Source organism: Perca fluviatilis, chromosome 7, assembly GCF_010015445.1.
Source record: "Perca fluviatilis chromosome 7, GENO_Pfluv_1.0, whole genome shotgun sequence".
Taxonomy (NCBI): Eukaryota; Metazoa; Chordata; class Actinopteri; order Perciformes; family Percidae; genus Perca; species Perca fluviatilis.
Window position 1 is genome coordinate 26,965,245 of NC_053118.1, and position 19,380 is coordinate 26,984,624.

General features: G+C 40.7%; 1 protein-coding gene across 2 annotated transcripts in view; it reads right to left on the minus strand.

Annotated features, from left to right (window-relative positions):
* Positions 1-3,716: 3,716 nt before the first annotated feature.
* Positions 3,717-19,380, minus strand: part of fhl3a (four and a half LIM domains 3a) — a 34,832-nt gene continuing 19,168 nt past the window's right edge. The window contains exons 1-6 of one of the 2 annotated variants that reach the window (XM_039807086.1): positions 13,292-13,311; positions 12,978-13,150; positions 11,807-11,981; positions 9,474-9,643; positions 9,109-9,295; positions 3,717-5,111 (exon numbers count right to left, since the gene is read on the minus strand). In XM_039807086.1, the coding sequence (XP_039663020.1) occupies positions 4,960-5,111; positions 9,109-9,295; positions 9,474-9,643; positions 11,807-11,981; positions 12,978-13,133 (840 nt within the window). In that variant the 5' untranslated portion in view covers positions 13,134-13,150; positions 13,292-13,311 and the 3' untranslated portion in view covers positions 3,717-4,959. Of the gene's footprint in view, positions 5,112-9,108; positions 9,296-9,473; positions 9,644-11,806; positions 11,982-12,977; positions 13,151-13,291; positions 13,312-19,380 lie in introns of those variants that run through there. The other variant, XM_039807085.1, reaches the window with a different exon arrangement.

The following is a 19,380-nucleotide window of genomic DNA, read 5'->3' on the forward strand; positions in this document are numbered from 1 at the left end:
GAGAAGCACCCTATATACACACCAGAGCATGTACCACAAGTGTGTTTCCCAATCAGTAATCAAGGTGAGACACTCTTGACACAATTATTCCTACCAGGTGTGTCAGTTGCAACAAAGACAGTCAACAGGACTAAAAACAATGCTGGAAATAAATAATTCTGAAATGAACAAAAGATATTTCAAATGCTTTACGTTGCCATGCATAATGAATATTTCTACCAAATAACTGTCCATTCTGCCATTCTGATAAATTAAACTGATGAAGTGTAATGCCTGCAGTGCATGGGATTAATGGAATGTAACAGGCTGTGAACAGTAACATTGTATAACTGACTCATACTATTGTGTGCTTGTCTAGACATTGCACATGACGTGACCTCAACTTGCTGCAACACTTACCGCTGCTGGTTCAAGCTTGAACACATTTTTTCTGATATGTCTGCCTTGATGTTTGGCAAATGAAAAACATGAGGTTGGTCATTCGTTCATTATTTAATTCATTAACTCATTCTGTCTTCAAACTCTCAATTCATGGTCACAAGGTGGGGGATTAAAATCACATTTCTACCAGTGTCAAAAAATACCTAATTTTAAAGACAAATGTTACAGTGATGAACTGGGAAGAAAGATTTATTTGAAACCAATGTTGGCAGTGCTCAGTGCCTTTTCACCTCTCTCAATTAGGCTATGAACTAAAGTGTACTAGTATAAAAGGCTTCAATTCATAATCAATGGCATATACCCGAGGATCAAGATACAGTAGGCTATTATCAAAGTCTAAATCCACAAGCAGATTAGAAATCCTGGTCAATGCTGATACAGGCCTACAGTAAATATATACATTTACATTTAGTAAATGTATACATTTACTGTAGGCCTATGTTGCACGTTAAAACGCCCCTGTGTACCCCATGCATTCATTTTGTACAAGAAGAGTAGAGGAGCCAGGGTCCAAAATTAACGTTTTTATCGACCAGCCAAATGACGTGTGAATGTTCAAATTTTACCAGCAATTTAATAGATTGCCATTGTTTTTTTGGCTGGTGAATGAAGCAAATCTACCAGCCACATTCGAATTTTAACAGCATTTGGCTTGTAAATGGTGCCAATTTTGAAACCTGAATATAAATTGCCCAACATTACAACTCAGTTATAGACTTTGGGACTTAACGTAGGCCTATATCTCTGAGATTTTGGGGCACGGAGGTTAGCATAGGGCCTACCCAGAATGAAGTTCGATTAATGGACGTAGGCTACGTTTGTTTCAACAGAAGTTAGCGGTCGAATGGTCTTTTTTTTTTTTTTTAGGAACATTGATAGGTAGGTTCCTAACTGAGTGACACGGAAGTACATCTTCACGGGTCCAAAAAAATCGTGCCCAAACCATATTAGTAATTCTTTGCCCAAACCCAAAAATACCAGGAAATGTAGCCTACTCGCGGAACCCAATCGGACCCGTCTATGAAAGCTTGTAGCTCTACCCGCGAACCGTGCAGAACCGATAAATGTTGTTCCCGAACCGCCCGGACCCGAGAGACACAGACGCGAATGGCACCGATTTGACAGCTGATTCAAGTTAACGTTCATTTTAGTTGTCAAAACAAAACTTTGTCTTACCTAATATGTTAGTAGCCTTCTCTCCTGGGCCTGGCCATCCTCCTTGCCAAGAAAGTTGGTAATATAGGCGGCTACATCCAGGTTTTCTGTTATCCCTCTGTTAATCCACTTCATCTTAAAAGTCCACTTGCTGTCACGGCGCACACACACAATAGAAATAAAATGTTACTTCCATGGTATAAACCGTGGATCTGAACCCGTACGGGTATGGGGTTGGGTCTCGGGTTCTAGAGTTTGGGTAGATCCGTAAGAAGTAGGCTATGTAGTGGCAGCTATAATAAGAGCTCGGATTTTCTTAGCACCCGGTTGTCTTATCCTAAATCCTTGTGAATTCTCCTTCACAACTTTACTTTCCTTGTGTAATATTATAATAACTTGAAAGTGACAAACCTCATGTGCTCCTGCCAAACTGCAGGAACCGGACATTATCTATTTGCAGTGTATCTGGTAAATCTGCTCAGATAGGCTACACATTAATTCACATAATCAAGAACATGCATGACATGGATTAAACAAACTATTTTTCTCATATCAGATCAGGAATCAGTTCAATTAGGCTCCACACAGTTTGATTATACTGAATGAAATGTGATTTTTTTTTTTTTAGATGGATAGGCCTACTAATAATGTAAACCAGTTGTTCCACAAATACTCTAAAATAGATTTAATTTAAACTAAATGTGTAATATTGGGCGTCACAGGGGCTTAGTGGTTAGTGCTGTCGCCTTACCGCCTCTTTGTGATTTAGGACAAGTTCAATATTACACACACACAGTATACATTTTGACATGTGCAGCTTTGACTAAAATAAACTGAGCTGGGTTTAGTGTGTGAACTACACCCAGGTCTCTTTTTGGTGAAATTGTAAATTACGTTATTGGCAGCAGCCTAACATGTTATATCAACAATAGATGGCTGATGGGAGTCTGGCTAGGTCAGCATGTTAGTTTGTCATGTTCAGAGCCTAAATAAAAGTCATGCTGTTTGTTTTTGCATGGAGGGTTGACATTGTAGTCAAATTATAAATTTGTGTGGCCAATATCTTTTGTGTGAAGTGACCAACCTCTTGTGAGAGAGTGTGAAAAGCCAGCTATGCTGCTGTTTACACACTTCAAGCCAAATGAAAGGCCACATTTTTTTAGTAGACATGTCCTGTTTTTCAGGAACTTGTTGGGTGAACTTGATTCTGGTTGACAGCGATAACAAAGAAGACATGGGACACATTCAAGGAGAAAGAGTGTGAGAGAACACATTGTTGCTGAAAATCAGGAAGACCCTGAAACAGCTTTCAAATTCATAGTAACCTGTTTGTAGAGTGCATGTACCATATGATAGAGTTAACATCTCCACAGCTCTTCCTCTGACCCTTCCTGCTAGTCGCCACCTCCCTCTCCTCCTTCCAATAAATCCAAAGGGGGCCGTGTGTAGAGCTGACCCCCCCAGTGAAAGTGCCATGGAGCAACTCCAGATGTGAACATCCTCCCTCTCTCTCTCTCTCTCTCTCTCTCTCTCCCACACTCTATTCTCTCCCACTTCCACCACAAAGTCCCCCCCCCTCCTCCCCCCATGCAGCTACCATTTCCTTTTTTGGTGAAAAAATCTTAAACGCAGGCAGGGAGGAGGACATTTCACCAATGCCGACAGGAGACTGTATCTGGCGGTCTGTGTATGTGTGCTTCATCAAGGCGATGAAACAGTCGACTCAGCTTAAACACACACAAACACACACACACACACACACACACACACACGTATACACAGATGTGCGCTCACTCTCCCTTTCACTCTCTCTCTCACAACACACACAAATATCTTAAACCTACAGACACACAAACTCTTTTATTACACACACATGGTTTCTCTCTCTAACTTTCTTACACACTTTTATCTTTTATGCCCTTTCCCTGTTGCACTCATTCTCTCTCTCTTACACACACACACAGATCTTTCCTAGAAAGACTTATTAAACACACCAGAAGGGTTTTCTCCAGCTTAGACAGTAAACATAAGTCCACAGAAAGCTATGACCTCATAAACCAGTAATGCATATTTCACTGTAACCACTAATAAACACAGAATATAAAAAGTGCCCAGCAAAGATCAGTCAGGGAAAATTTATTTAATAAGACTTCACAAATAAAACCAACCATGTTGCATTTAGCCATATCAATTATCTTTTTTTAACAGTTAAGTTTATACCGTTATCCCCTCAATGCTGTAATTTCCATCTTAAAATGTATATTTGCCAACTCTGACTCACCAGCATCAAAGCTGAAATAATGAAATATAGTTTTTTTTTAATAACTTTTCACAAACATGTTACAAACTAACAATGAAAAACAAAACACTAACAGCGTTAACAGCAACAAAATAACTATTGACGCAAATCATGCCAGACATGCATGCTCCTGCACGTTATTGCATTTAATTTCAGCTTGTTTTGGGTTATTAATGCTGGCTCTTTGAGCAATGGTGATCCAAAAGAAAAAGAAAAAAGATTAATTAAACATAAAAAATTATAATAATTAAACAAATTTCAACAAATGAAAAAGAGAGAAATAAGATGAAACTTTACGTAAAAATAAGTGTCATTGCAAAGTTCAACAAAAGCAGATACATGACAAAAAAAGTGGTCTGTGTGCCATGTTTTTTAGTTGCGTTTTTATGTGCACATAACATGGTAGCAAGAGAATATCAAAAGTGCAAATGACTTTATTGATCATCACTGCCATAAACTGACTACATCACTAAAAGCACAATCAGCAAAGTTGTTCTATGTTTTCTCCTTGTTTACTTTCTGACATGTTTTAATTAAAATGCTTAAAACTGCAGTTTTAAGAGCATTAAAACAGTACCTCCACCATACTTTGAAATACAGACTATAAGGTTTTACATACTATACTGTATCAGTGTTCTGTGTCTTCTCTTCAGAGCCCGACCTCTACCTGAGGTGGCAACTTTTTTTTAATATAAAATATGAAGGATTTTTTTTGTTGCAAAGTGACTAGCATTTCGCATTTCTTTGGTTCAATAAAACATACAGTAACATATACAGTATGTAATGTTACTAAGGCACTCCATAAACTTTGTTTCACAAAATCATTAACTTTTTGGTACAAGAGGTTACTTTGGAGCGGTTGATACAAACAATGCAGCACTAGCTCCTAGATGAAAATCAGACCCAGACAGGGACCACTGGTGTCTTTATATAAAAACAACCTGAGAGGCAGCATTTGTTAGCCTGCGTTACCTTCCTCGGTAATGACTCAGGGTTCTTGAAATGCTGTGACGGAGGGGGAAAAGTAAGTCAAAGGAAGGGTGAGAATGTGGTAAATGACTGCTCTATAGGTTGCTGTTGCAGTCGCGGCACAAGATCCTGTCACCATCAGGGAAAAATCCGGCGCCCACCAGTGACGCAGAGCACTGGGAGCAGGTGAAGCATGGCTGATGCCACTGGCGGTCCTCAAATGAGATGTACTTTCCTCCTCCAAAACCTAGGAACGAAAAGAGCAATGAGACAGAGATTAAACTGTATGTCATTACATTACATTACATGTCATTTAGCTGACGCTTTTATCCAAAGCGACTTACAATTAAGTGCTTTCAACTGTGAAGGTTCAAAACTCAAGACAACAAGTAGTAAGTGCAAGTACATTAGCTTTAAATAAGCAAAGCTACAAAGAGACATATGAAAGTGCAGGTTCAACATTTTTTATTTCTTTTCTTTTTTCTTTTTTTTTTTATTATTATCCGAGGTGTAGTCGGAAGAGATGTGTTTTTAGCCTTCGGCGGAAGATGTGTAGGCTTTCAGCCATCCTGATGTCGATGGGGAGCTCGTTCCACCATTTGGGAGCCAGGACAGTGAACAGTCGGGATTTCGTTGAGTGATTAGTTCTCCCTCGCTGTGAGGGGGCAGCAAGCAGTTTGGCTGATGCAGAGCGAAGTGGGCGGGTTGGGGTATATGGTTTGACCATGTCCTGGATGTAAGCTGGGGCTGATCCGTTCGTGGCCCTGTATGTAAGTACTAGTGTCTTGAAGCGGATGCAGGCAGCAACTGGTAACCAGTGAAGAGAGCGGAGGAGCGGTGTAGTGTGAGAGAACTTGGGGAGGTTGTCGAGCTTTAGGTCGCTTTCACACCTGCCTCATTTAGTTTGGTTGATTCGGACTAGAATTCGTTTGCCCCGCTGGTGCGGTTCGTTTGGGCAGGTGAGAACGTGGCAATCAAACTCTGGTGCGCACCAAAAGTGGACCAAACAAGCGTACCAAGACCTAATTGAAGAGGTGGTCTCGGTACACTTTCAGACGAACTCTGGAGAAGTTTGTTTGTGGTGAGAACGTGATCCGTACTCGAACTGCACCAACTATACATACTCCGCAAGTCGGAGCTAATGTCTCCTGTAGTCAGGTGTGTTTAGCAATCTGCGATGCAGCAGCAGAGCAGCAAACAGTAGCAGCTTGCAGTGTTTCTATCACAGAAATAGACTGCGGTCAAGCTTGCTGTCCGTCACTCGCATCTCAGTGGTCAAACCAGCTGTCGTTAAAATTGGAGACAGACGCCTTCAGCAGAGCAGACATAGTAACGTCTCTTGCGAAAACAATGTCTGATCATTTTAATGAAATTAGCTTATTTGACCATGGAGATGCAAGAAATGTGCACTAGTCCAGAACACAGGACCTTCTTCCTGTATTTACTCCCGCCCCCGGGAAACTACAGGTATGAACAGGCCCTTAGGGGCTGGCTTTGAATTCAGCAGGACTGAAGTTGCAAATCATGCACGCTTCAAAACATAACAACTTGGAAGAAAAGCTTTTTTGATATATATATATATATATATATATATATATATATATATATATATATATATATATATATATATATATATATATATATAATGACTTTAAAAATGTAAAGGCCCCTGAAAACTTTAAATGATTTCTGTGTAACGCTGGTATCCATTACTAAATAAGCAAACATCTAAATTAAAGGGCTACTTCACCGATTTAGCATTAAGCGTTGTATCAGCAGAAACACGGTAGTAGTTTCGAATGACCGTGCTTCCCTCCCTCATGTCCCCCTGAGACGAGAGATCTCTGTATTGTGGGTTTGGAAAAAATCTTCCGATGACGTAACGAAGATTTTTGCGTCATCGGAAGATTTTTTGCCCAGAGGCAATGGACTACAGCCAGTAGTAGGAGCTACTTCCGCATGTTTTCAACCAGCCCATAGGGGGTTGGACTGTCGTCTTTCTCCGAAGATTGCCGAAGCAAAACGAGTGTCAGCCATCTTGAATCCTCGCTTACTGGCTTCTCAGCAGAAAACTTTTAGATAGATAGATAGATAGATAGATAGATTGATTTATTCATCCCGAAGGAAATTTTAGAACAACAATTATGTGCATTCAAACTACTGCACACGTGTACCACCGGGATACATCGGTACAGATCGGAGAATATGCAGGAAACGTTATTACAGACGGAATACTCGACACACTACGTGAGTTTCGTCCGCCGGCTATGGAGACCAGCGGTGTTGCTCGATGCATCTGGCCAGTAAAGGGACATCATCAGCGGGGAACGTTAAACGAGTGTGCCGGTGGAAAGCTAACGCTAGCCGGCCACCTGTTCCATCAATCCGGCTTGCAAGTGTCCACTCATTAGACAACAAACTGGACTACATCCAACTTCAACGAAACTCCCAATGCGAGTTTAGAGACTGCTGTGTTTGTGTTGTTGTGGAAACATGGCTGTATCGGACTATCCAGCTACCAGGCCGGCTGCTCTGTCGCCGGGTAAGACTAGCTAGTCGAGGTGGGCTGTGTTAACACGGACTGCCTGGTTCAGAAATGGGGTGCTTGTATCCAACTAACTGCTAACTGCTGGTGGAGTTTGTGACTGTTAAATGCCGACCATTCTACATTCCACGCAAATTTACGGCTGTGTTTATACTCTGTCTTTACAGGGTTTACAGCCCACAAGCCAGTGCTCCAGACTAACTTTTTTCACTAGGAGCACAGTGGCCCCCTACTGAAAATTTTAGGGGCGCAACCAGAAAATTTAGGGGCACACACCGTAAATCAACATGCTAACCAAATATTCACATTTCTACTAATTTCCACTGTATTACTAATAAATTACAATGTGCTGTTTCAAATTCAGTGTCACTTTTGAAGATGCAACATAGAAGGCACCATTATGTTATTTTATTAGAATATGTTACACTCTAAAGAAATTAAACAAAAATAAAACCCCTCCCTCTCTCCTCCCAAACCCATCCCTACAATCTATTAACTTGAATAATTATTCATTTCTTACTCACTGTAACTTGTTTAGCCTGTTGTATTTTCATCATGACCGCTTTCAATTGCTCTTTAATGTTTCATGTAAAGCACTTTGAGTTGCCTTGTTGCTGAAAGGTGCTGTAGAAATAAAGTTGCCTTGCCTTACAACCTCAGCCTGTCAGTCAGTCACCAGGGCACAGTTGCACACTGTTGAGCCTGCTGCTTGTCTCAGAGGAAGTGTAACGTCAACAGCACCTGACTGTTTTTAATATCATATAGCAGAAAACGCTGTCTGCGTGAAGTTTTTAAAACCTGTAACCATACTTGAAACCACTTTATCGGCATCGCTCACTGTGACTTCAACAAAACAGCCGACGTAGTTTGCGCCGATCGCACCTCTGCGTGTTTCTGTCGGAGCACCGCTCTCTGTCAATTTTCAGAGAGGACAGATAAGCTTGCGCTTACGTGCTCAGGTACCTACATTTCGACATTTAACGTGTAAAAAACGGGGGCAAATTTGCTGGTCGCCGACGGGATGTAAAATTCAGTCGCACACTCTCAAATTTGGGTCGCAAAATGCGACCATTTGGTCGCAGTCTGGAGCCCTGCAAGCGCTAATGCTAGTAAACGTTAGCTGAACTTTACGGAGCATATAATTTGTGTGCACTAAATGTAGCCTGTTTCGTATGTCGTTTTTATATAATGTCATTTTTATATAATGTCGTTTTTATATATTTTAAATGTGTAACACCACTTGAGCCACTGTGAAACGTTGTTTCGCGTATATGGTTTAAATGACAATAAAACACACTTAAGTTGAGTTGACTGTATGTAAACGGGAGGCGTGGCTTGGGAGTAGACGCTAAAGCAACGAAGCAAGTGCATTCTGGGATTTGGTGTCTTTCATCCACATGAGCCAAAAACACATTTTCTAGCTTTTCTCGGCCTAGAAGCCACCAATTTAAAAAAAAAAAAATCACATTTCTACTACATAAGTGACCCAATTTAAAGATATATTCATCTTTCCAACTGTGAAATATCCCTTTAATAAGATTTCACACAATGTAAAATGCAGAAACTGGCTGTCAATCTTGTTAGGAGAATTAGTAATAGATTTAGCATTGAACCCTAACCCAAACATAAAAAGTAACTAAATAAATAAATAAATAAGTAAATAAATATTATCATGTAGAACATAGTGATGTAATCTTGCCTGTGATTGGTTTGCTGCAGGCCTCGCACTTCTTGGCGTACAGGCTGCCAAAGCACTTGAGGCAGTAAGGGCTCTCGTCTCGGGTGGTGAAGTGTTGACCCGCCAGCTGTGTCTTACAGCTGGTGCACACAAAACACTCCTTATGCCACGGCTCGTCCCGATAGGTCACACCACCTTTAGCCAGTGTCTGAAAATGAGAGAGGTCAAAGGTCACATGGAGATTCTTTAAATTCACTTCTAAAATATATTCCCATGCACATTCCTGCATAACCAGAATTAATCCTACTCATTTGTCCCATGAATTTGCATTGTTTCTTTCACTACCATGTGAGGATCAGTGGAAATTCTTTGATAACTTGACTGACCTTTTTACAGCGTGTGCAGCGCGGGGCGAACTTGTCCTCATAGCAGGACACGCAGTAGTGTTCATCCTTGTCAGGGATGAACGACTTCGAGCCAATCGGCTGTTCGCAGCTGTGACAGATGAAGCAGCCCTCGTGCCATGTAGAGCCTCCATACTCCAACTTCCTCGTACCTAGCAGCAGAGAGAAAGAGAGATGACAGGAGGCAGAGGAAGACAAAGAAGGATGGAAAGAATGACAGAGAGCAGAGGGAGTCTTAACTTTTTAGTGTAGAATGCATCTTTTCCCATCCTTCATAGGATAGTTATGGCCATTTTGGTATTTTTTGGTGGTATTTTTATTGAACTATGAAATTATACACTTCAATTGCTTGGATGCATATAAAACTCATTTTGTTTCACTAAGATTTATTTTATTTTAAATCATAATACCACAGGCCCTACACTTCTTTCCTACTGCTGTAAACTGGCGGCAGGCTGTACAGAAAAGGATAATGCCGTTTTCCCCTCCAAGTCCCCAACCAATCCATCTTCTACCCCTTGGCTGTTGAGTTTTTTTATTATACCGTTTAGTTTATTCTATGGTGACACAGTGGTTTGTGTGGGGCCGACATTTTGCATTAACGTTTTCCTACTTCTGGCTGTGTGCTGTGGTGTTCTCTAGTCAATAACTGCAAAACTCCCCTGCAAAAGCACTGCAGGTTATAAACTTACAGCAATTACAGTGGACGAAAGGAGGACAATATTAGCTTGTTAGTTATTAGTTAGGTTTGAATATTTGACAAATAGAATAAAAAGTAAACTATCTGAAATGCTAAATACAGTGCGCATCATTTTGGGGGGCAATTTCACAAGCATTCCAACAATCTTAAAGAGCTTTGAATACAATTTGAAATTATTAAAAATGCAGGTAATACCTCCTACACCTGGAAGCCAATCCTGCATTTTGCTCTCTGCATATAGTCTATTGTCAATATGCTTTGGACAGTTGATTTGCCCTACAAGGCCTCTTGCACCACATGCTACTATGTACTCTGTTGCTACAGTATGAATTGTAGGTTTTCAGTGTGACTTTATATCAATGGATTTCCTATGGATATTTTTTTCTTTCAAACTTCAAAATAAAGCTAAAATAAGATGCTTTGTCACAGTGGACAGTGACAACAACAGAAATGCTGTCTGTCAGAGGATTTTCCAACTGAGTGAGAAAAGACCATTGTCTGAGAGACATGCAACATCTTGTGTGACCATCTCTGGCGCTTAGAGCATTGCAGCGGTTTTATCAGAGAAATCTTTTTAACCAAATCATCTTGGCATTGGTATTACGTTTCTTCTCTCCTTCAGCACAGCATCCAGTTGTTAAACAAAGATCAGTGTGTGTGTGTCTGTTTTTGAGGGTGTACATATTCTATATGATGGCAAAAAGGGCTGCTAGTTCTTTAATTGGAGGAGAGGTAACACTGTTAAGATTTGCAAACAAGTGCATCAGAATTTTTAAAGATACAGTGATGTTCAAGAGTTTGCAGTATTGTATATTACTAAATCCCAGGATCTTTCCTAGTTAAGATGTATTTGATCTGATCCCTCTCTATAACTATTTGTTACTTCTCTAAACCTTATTTTCATAAGAAAACATGCGATTACTTGCAGTGGAACTAAAGGGGAATGTCATACTCTTCCTGAAATAATTTGCTGCTTTATGAGGGCAGTGTAAGCTGCTACAGGGGCGCTGAAATAACTGACTTGCTTATCTCTTGTTAGCATTAGTCTGCTGGCAGCCTGCCAGCCCTGGGGATCTGGCTTACAGACAACAAGTCAAGCAGACTGGCAATTACTCTGTCACATTCAGCACTGGCTGCTGCTCAATCGTGGACCCTCACCTTCGTCTCTTCATCTTTTTTTATAAAACCTCTTTACCATTCTATATCTGCTTGATCTGTTACCTTGTACTTTTCAGTCACCCTGCTTCCTGGAGTTTGCCATGTCATCATTTTCCGAAGTCATTTGCCTATACATCTATCTTGAATTTTGAATTTTTATACTACATGGAAAATAAAATGTGGGACAATGAGACTAATGCTTAGTGGGTGACTGAAGTACCATAATATATGGCGCTGTCAAATGCATTATGTGCAAGGTATTTCACATGTCACTGCCTCTTTCATTTTATTCCATTTTAATCAACTCGCTCTTCCTAGAGTTTAAGTTAAGCTATTTTTTAAAATATTTTAAACATAAAAAATAGTTGGAAAATGAGTCATTCAGAGAGCACAGATGGAAAGAGTCTTAAATCTCAACACCTAAATCTCTTTATGCACAAATGTCTTGCACCCTTACCTGGCATGACGATTTTGTCGCAAGCTACACACTTGGAGGAGAACTCATTACAGTAGCAGTCATTGCAGAGCAGCGCTTCATCCTGGCTGGTAAAAGGCTCGTCTGCCAACGAGCGATCACAGCGGAAACAGCGGAAGCAGTGCTCATGATAGTGCCGGTCCTCATAGAAGAGCTCCTGGCAGCAGAACAAGAGGAGACAACAAGGAATTTGGAGGTCATTACATAAATAAAGCACAAAAATGAATGTACCTTTATTATTTTGAGTTTATAATTGTTTATTTTCATGTTATACATTTTCAGAGGAGGACGAAAAGCTACAAAAGGAGCAGAGAGGAGTGTTGGATTGGTCTGGTTCAAACTGACACATGTCTGCATAGGCAGCAACAAGCATGTGGTTACTCTGTGTGTACGTGTTCAGACTGTAATATATTTGTGAGCACACTTCTTTAAAAAAAGAAAAGTCTCACAAGGATGTTGAATTGATTGTCTAAAGGATACTGAGCCAAGAACATGTTGGCTTTATTTATCACCAACTGCCCATGAGGGTGTTGATAACGCACTGGCCTCCTTAGCTAAGCAAACTACTAAGCACTGTAACATGCTCCATTCTGTAAACTTCAATAAGTAGCGTAGGCCAGTCTTAAATGATCCACTTCATGTTAGTGTTTTCCATTAAGGGAAGATTAAATTTTAACTTGATTGTGGTGAAGAGGGAGACATTCCCTCATGCTGCATTTTTACAATCTTAGACAAAATTAGCCCGTTGGCTTATGTGGACTTAGTGGAAATTGCCTGTATAATTGCATGTTAAATTAGCCTTTACTATGTCTTGCCACACAAGTATAAAGAACACGCCTCATTTAGCATGTATTATGCGTCATTAACATGATGTAACTTTTGTTACAGCTATCCAACGCCATGTCAAAACATGGTAAAAAATGGCTCGAACCTAAATAGAACAGATCTTTGATGTGCTTTACCTTTGTTTAAACTGTTAAAATGTGGCTTACAGTGTGGAAAGACTAAGGTCATAAATGTGGTTAATTCCAGTGCATGTATTTCAGAAAATAAATGTTATGTTTCAACTGAAATACTGTATGTACTCTACTTGTTACTGTTGAGCAGAAGATAGATGATTGCATGTCTGATCATGTCAAAATGGATGCCTTACCCTTGCGTCATGGCCAATCAGCTCTTTGCACTCATCACATGTGTTGGAGAACAGGCTGTCGTAACAGGGGATGCAGTAGGGACTGTCATCTGACTGGATGTACTTGCGGCCATACAAGGACTCCTTGCAGTTGTCACAGTCAAAACTGTCAGCCATTGTTATTTACTGTAAACCTGAAACACAGAAAGGAGACTTTCGAGTCGGCAACATTTTTAAAAAACAAAAACAAATCCACAAGAGATGAGGACAAGAACAGAGGGACAATAGAAGAGGGGAAGAAAAGGAGGGAGAGTCCTGAGGAGTGATTCAGTCACCTTTTCCGGCACAGCAGTTGGACATCAGTATAGACTTTCCCTGCCAATATTTACGCTGTAAATACTTTGGCTTGTACCAGCAATGGAGCTGAGCTCAAACAAAACACGCTGTGCAAGTGGGAGCAAGTAGAAAAAGAGTGAGAATGATATAGAGCAACAAGAGAGGCAGCACACAATGCCTATTAAGTTTTATTGCTGTGTGATGAAAGTGTGGTGGATGCAGAGGGAGGGGACAAGACAAGAGAGGGAGCTGTTACGTTGCTTTCTCTCGGTAACTACCAAACTCCTTCCTGTCACTGTCAACCACTCAAAATTTGCAACATAAAGATTAAAGCCCCTCTCTTATGACTAAGTGGGAATACAATAGTGCATCCTTGCATGTGAAGCCATCACACACACCTGTAAATATTTATGAGGCAAGGATATTATTTATTTATATCCCTATTTGCGAGTAGAGCATGGACCACCAACCGATTCAGAAACCCCATGAATCATTTGTGAGTGTTTACGTGTGTCAAAAACCCAGACACTTGAAGCTGTTTGAACATGACTCCCTAAAAAGTAGCTTCCTGTCAGCAACTACAGATGCAAGATGCAACTACAGTACATATACAGATACAGGAGGTGTACTGTCTTAAGTACATGGATTTCACAGTGCGATAGGCCCCTTGATCATGACTGAGCACACAACAAAGTGACAGATTAATATTGTGAGAGCATTATGGCAACAATATCAGGTTGCCAAAATATTACAGCATGGCTGGAGGAAAGCCCAGTGATAAGTGATACCGCCCTCTGGCAGGGTGCACTGCTGGCTACTCATTCCCACCACCCAGTAATAATAATCGCCTCTGATATAATAATTAATCAAACTGCAAACTTGCCCTTTGCTGCCTGTCTTACACACACACACACACACACACACACACACACACACACACACACACACACACACACACACACACACACACACACACACAAAAACGTTCACCTACGCAAGTGCACAAACAGCATATACAATTCACAGAGGAGACATGCATACACACACACTAAAACACAGGGTGACACAGAAAAGGGAACAAAGACTGAAAGCTAAATCACACAGGATCCATCATCAAAGAAAACATTAGTCCCAGACTCTCATGTTTCATCTGTCTCAGCCGTTTGGCGAGACAAAAGCTCTTAATGAGTCGGGGTGAGAAAGTCAAGATCCAACAGACTTCACCTGTTAACAGCCTTCATAGTCAACCCAGCGACAGGCTTTTTGTTAACACAACACCACTTCCCCAAACTGGAGAGACACTCTCAGCACCCTTTGACGGCTCTAAGACGTAAATTAGAAAGTGTAAATGCCCGACACCCCTGCAGCCGTGTGTGTAAACTGACTGGCATCACTAGATTGCCATATCTCTCTATCTAGTGACTGAATGGATACATCTTTATATCATATATTTATAGTAACCATCTGAAGGTTATGGCAAAATGTCAGAATAAGCAGCTATGGTTGGCCTGTCTAATGTACAGCCAGGTGCTGAATTTGCAAAACTGTGTTTTAACATCAATTACTGTACATTTGACACACATTATCGGTCAGGCGTTGCCATCAGCCCACATAACCACAATCTCAACATTAGATCAACAAAGTAAAGAGCTGAAAATGAGCAATATGACCTTAATGTTATCTGCAGTGCTAGGTAGGTATGTGCTGCCTTCGCTTGCCAGGTAAGAGAACGAGACAAGGCATGACTCACAATGCCGGGAGGCCAATGCTATGACGTCTGATGTCAGCTTTAATTTCCAAAGCAAATCAGACAGCTTTTTATTGCCCCTCCCGAATTCATATGTATCATCAACATATCCATGTACTAAAAGGCTGCAGAAAGTAGGTCATGAAATATCTCAAATGCAGATGTCTACAGTAACTAGCCAACGTCCCTATACCAGAGATAGATCACTTGTTGCTCATGGTCGCATTATTTCCACACTAGTCCCATGCAGCCTTAGCTAGTCTCCTTCTCTATAAAAGGTTTATATGGCCTCCAGAGAGGTGCTAATTTGCCAGCAATCAGGTTAATATTAAGTAACGGATAGTCTCGCATTGCCAGACCTATCTCCACACTGCTGTGTCAGCACTGCAGTATGGCCTGGCTACACCACCTATCTACTGTATTCTGGGATAGGGAAAAAAACTGCTCTGGATTGTTTGTATTTCTTTAAACTTATCACAACCGTCCTGGGTGGTGCTAAGCCCCGATAGCGGAGATAACGAGAGGGGGAGGAAAATCTGGTGCGTGACCGATGCGCCGGATGTCAGGCTTTATCCCAGCAATGTACATCCACTGAGCCAGACTCAGTAACGGAGAACTCACTAAAGCACAGATGAGAATGTTACACTCAATTGCAAAGATTCCAAAGCCTGATTCATGAATATGTATTACTTTAGAATCAGAAGAAGGGCTTGTTTTGACTTCCAGGTCTTGTTGTGTTTCCATTTTAGAGAGATTCACTTTGAGTATCAGTGTTGGCCAATGCAGAGCCTGAAATTAACTCCTGATGGCACAGGCTCCCACAGAGAGGGGCATGACGTCAGTACACTGACCCCTGGGCGATGGACTAAGACGTGACTGCATGCAGTAATTGCTGACCCAAAACCCACAATCCCAAATTGAAGAGAAGGGAGAGAAGAGATAAGAAAAGTTGGATCTGGGTCATGATAGAACTCCAGTCCAGTTCTCACAGGGCTTTGTATCTACTACTGTATATGCTTCCCAGCAGAGGTTCATCTCCTTCATGTACAGAACCCAGTGACTAAGAACCCCACTCTGGGTTAATAATGTTCTCGTATACCAGAGCTGTGACTGAATTCTAACCTGACACGCCAGATGGTTTGTTGCACAGAACCATTTGAGAAGCCATCGTTGGAAACGGTCTAGAAAAGGGCAAGCACTTTCAAAAAATACATCCGTCTATTACGTCCGCCATTGTTGTTTTGTGCAAAACAGTTGCAGCCATCACACACACCTAAAAACCATGCCGTAGCTGCCAGTAGCTCCTCACCGGAAGCTGATTGGTTCGGTGAGCTGGTAGTTCAGACTCAAACTCATTATTTGAAGCCTGACAAGATAGATTTTCGTTTGATAGGACGATCCCGCGATTCTCGCATGATCTCTTGATATCGCAAGAATCCAGCTCCCGTGCAAGGTAAACTAAATTCAGGCTGCTAGGGAAAATGTGGGCTTCAAAGAAATCCCCACAACCTCCACACAAGACAATAGTCCAGAAATATTGTACAGAATTTAATTATAGTATTGCAGCACAGCGTGGGGATCTCTGTTTAATAGTGCATTCCATTCTCTATAATGATCCAGAGGGAGTTCATCTGAGAGAGAGACTAAAATGTGTATTAAATGCAGCTATATTGGTCAGTATGAATGACTCCACAGAAATGTCTCTATCTGGTTTCCTTAAGCCTTGCGAGGCTGTGTTCTGTTGGATGAAAGGCCGGTTAACACTGACATTCTGATAATGAACATATCAGTCTGTCAAAAGCAAGGTATTTCCAAAACAGATGAATGAATTTGCTGTGGTTATTCCTTTCCCTACGTACAAACGTTAATAATAATAATAATTTTAGCCCCACCACAAGCTTAAAGGTCCAATGTGTAGGAATTTCTCCCATTTAGCGTTGAGATCATATATCGCAATCAACTCTCTCGCGCCGCGCAGTTCAAAGTACGTATTACAGCTACGGTAGCCTTCATGCTTTTTTCTGATGACGCCGGTCTCTTGCTCTTTTCAATATCCTTTTTCTTTTTCTGGGCGAAGAAGAAGACTCCTGTTCCTGAAATTTGGATTTTGAATACGTGTGGTCCTCCATGTTTCCTTCTTCAAACTTGCTGGGGCCGGGAAGCTACGATACCCATTAGCAGCATTAGCAGTAGGGCTGGGCGATATGGAGAAAATCAAATATCATAAAATATAATATTTTTGACCAAATACCTCAATATCGATACCGCAACGATATTATAGTTTTGACTATTGGTGTTTTCACAAAATATTTACACAATGAGATTTTTGACAGTAATGTGGATATAATGACTAAGTGGGTAAAGGTAAATAATAGAACAGTTACAACAGTCTAGTAAGTTCGGAAAATTACATCACATTACTGTAATGCAGCCTTTAAAACCAGGAAAAGACAACACTTATGCCATATTACGATATCCAAAATCTAAGACGACATCTAGTCTCATATCATGATATCGATATAATATCGATATATTGCCCAGCTCTAATTAGCAGCACCTGTGAGTTCATCAAGTGACAGCAAAAACGCAAAAGGCGGAGCAGTATATCCTGTATGTCCCTTACTGGCTAACGTATTACAAGATGGCGCATGATTATGGAGCGTCTACCCCAGTTCATGCAAATGAAAATGTAAAATTTCAAGCCAAAAGGAATACTTGGAATTGATGGTGGTGGTAAATATTCATGAAAAAGGACAAGTTTGTGAACGGGCAACACAGATTTTGATAATGTACAACTAAACACGTTACACACTGGACCTTTAATGAAAACCAAAATCCTCAGTGTGTTGTTCACAGAAATTTGGAGGCTCAGAAACTACATTTTGTGATTTTTCTTAAACGGAAAAGTAAGATCGGAATTTGTTGTATGTGTAAATTAATGACTATTTTTTTCTGATTACATACAGCATTTTGTTGGCATGGTATAAGCAGGAAAATTCCTCTTGTGTCGCGTATTTCTAGGCCCTACATCATCCATTACAATGATGGAATTTGTCGGGTTTAATCCCTTAGTTAATATTCCGCAGTTCTTTCCGGGGCTACAAACAGACATTTAGTCATCCGGATGTAAGATAGCAAAAGAATGCCAAGGCTACATTCTACTAGTCCTCACAACCCTCCCTGATTGGCATAAGGGGGTGAAGTTCAGGGCCAATAGTGAGATACTACAGAGCAACAGACCAATGCAAGCAAGCAGGCCTGTATGCTGTTGCTGGGCAACATAGTCATGGTTGGTTACTGAAGGGCTAGCAGATACCCTGTCCAGACCGGTCTCACAGGCAGGCCCGTTAATCCCCAGCCCAAACTTTGCTTACGCTCTGGTTGATTCCAAATGAACAGTCCGCACAGCCTGCTGGGAACGAGCCTGCCATTTCTTCCCCCCTTTTCCCTGCCATCCATTAGAAGAATCTGCTTGTAAAGTACCTGTTTTACTAAGACTAGACAAAGCACTTGACATCATGTTACTTCAACAGAAAAGAGAGATCATCTTGACCACAGCGGGCAGATGGTTGTGTGCTGCACAAGCAAAATGACAAAATAACTACAAAATGTCTTCATCTCCAATGTCTCTCACTGTCATTAAGTTCTACCTTACACTAGAGGAGAAAAAGATGACATTACTGTGTCGACTAATTATAGAAAATGTATAATGAAATGCAATATATAAATTGCACTGAAAATGTTCACGTTTGGAATGTAATGTAAAAGTCATTAAAACTGACTTTCGAAACTGTAATTTCTAATTTACTAGTTAAAAAGTCTACAGACACCTATTGTGGATCAGTTTGTTACATTAATAGTGTATTGTTGCACCTACCAACAGGCCTATTTACAATAAACAAATGTAAACAAAAAAACACAAAATCTAACTCTAGGTTCACAAGTAAGCAAGTAAGTATTTTCAGGACAAAGGATGTTTTTCTTTCAATGTTTTGGGCATATTTTCTTTATATTTAGCACTACAAGGAAATTAAGCCCTATTGTAAGCTAAATGTAAATTATTTCCCATGAGTCCATAAAGTTGATATCAGTGGAGCAGCTGTTGTTTTTTCACTTGCTGACATTGTGTCAATAAGGGACAACAGCTAACTCTGTTTTTTCCCTTCCTTACAACAAAAAACCCCCCACATTTTGTGGCTTTGATAATGCAGGGCCAATGTGGAAATGTCATATCTCCAACATAAATTATGGTCACAGAGCAGAAGTCTTGCAACTGTATCCATTCTGATAAGACAACATTACCGGTGGTGGAAATAGCATCACAGTCTGCCAATGATGCCT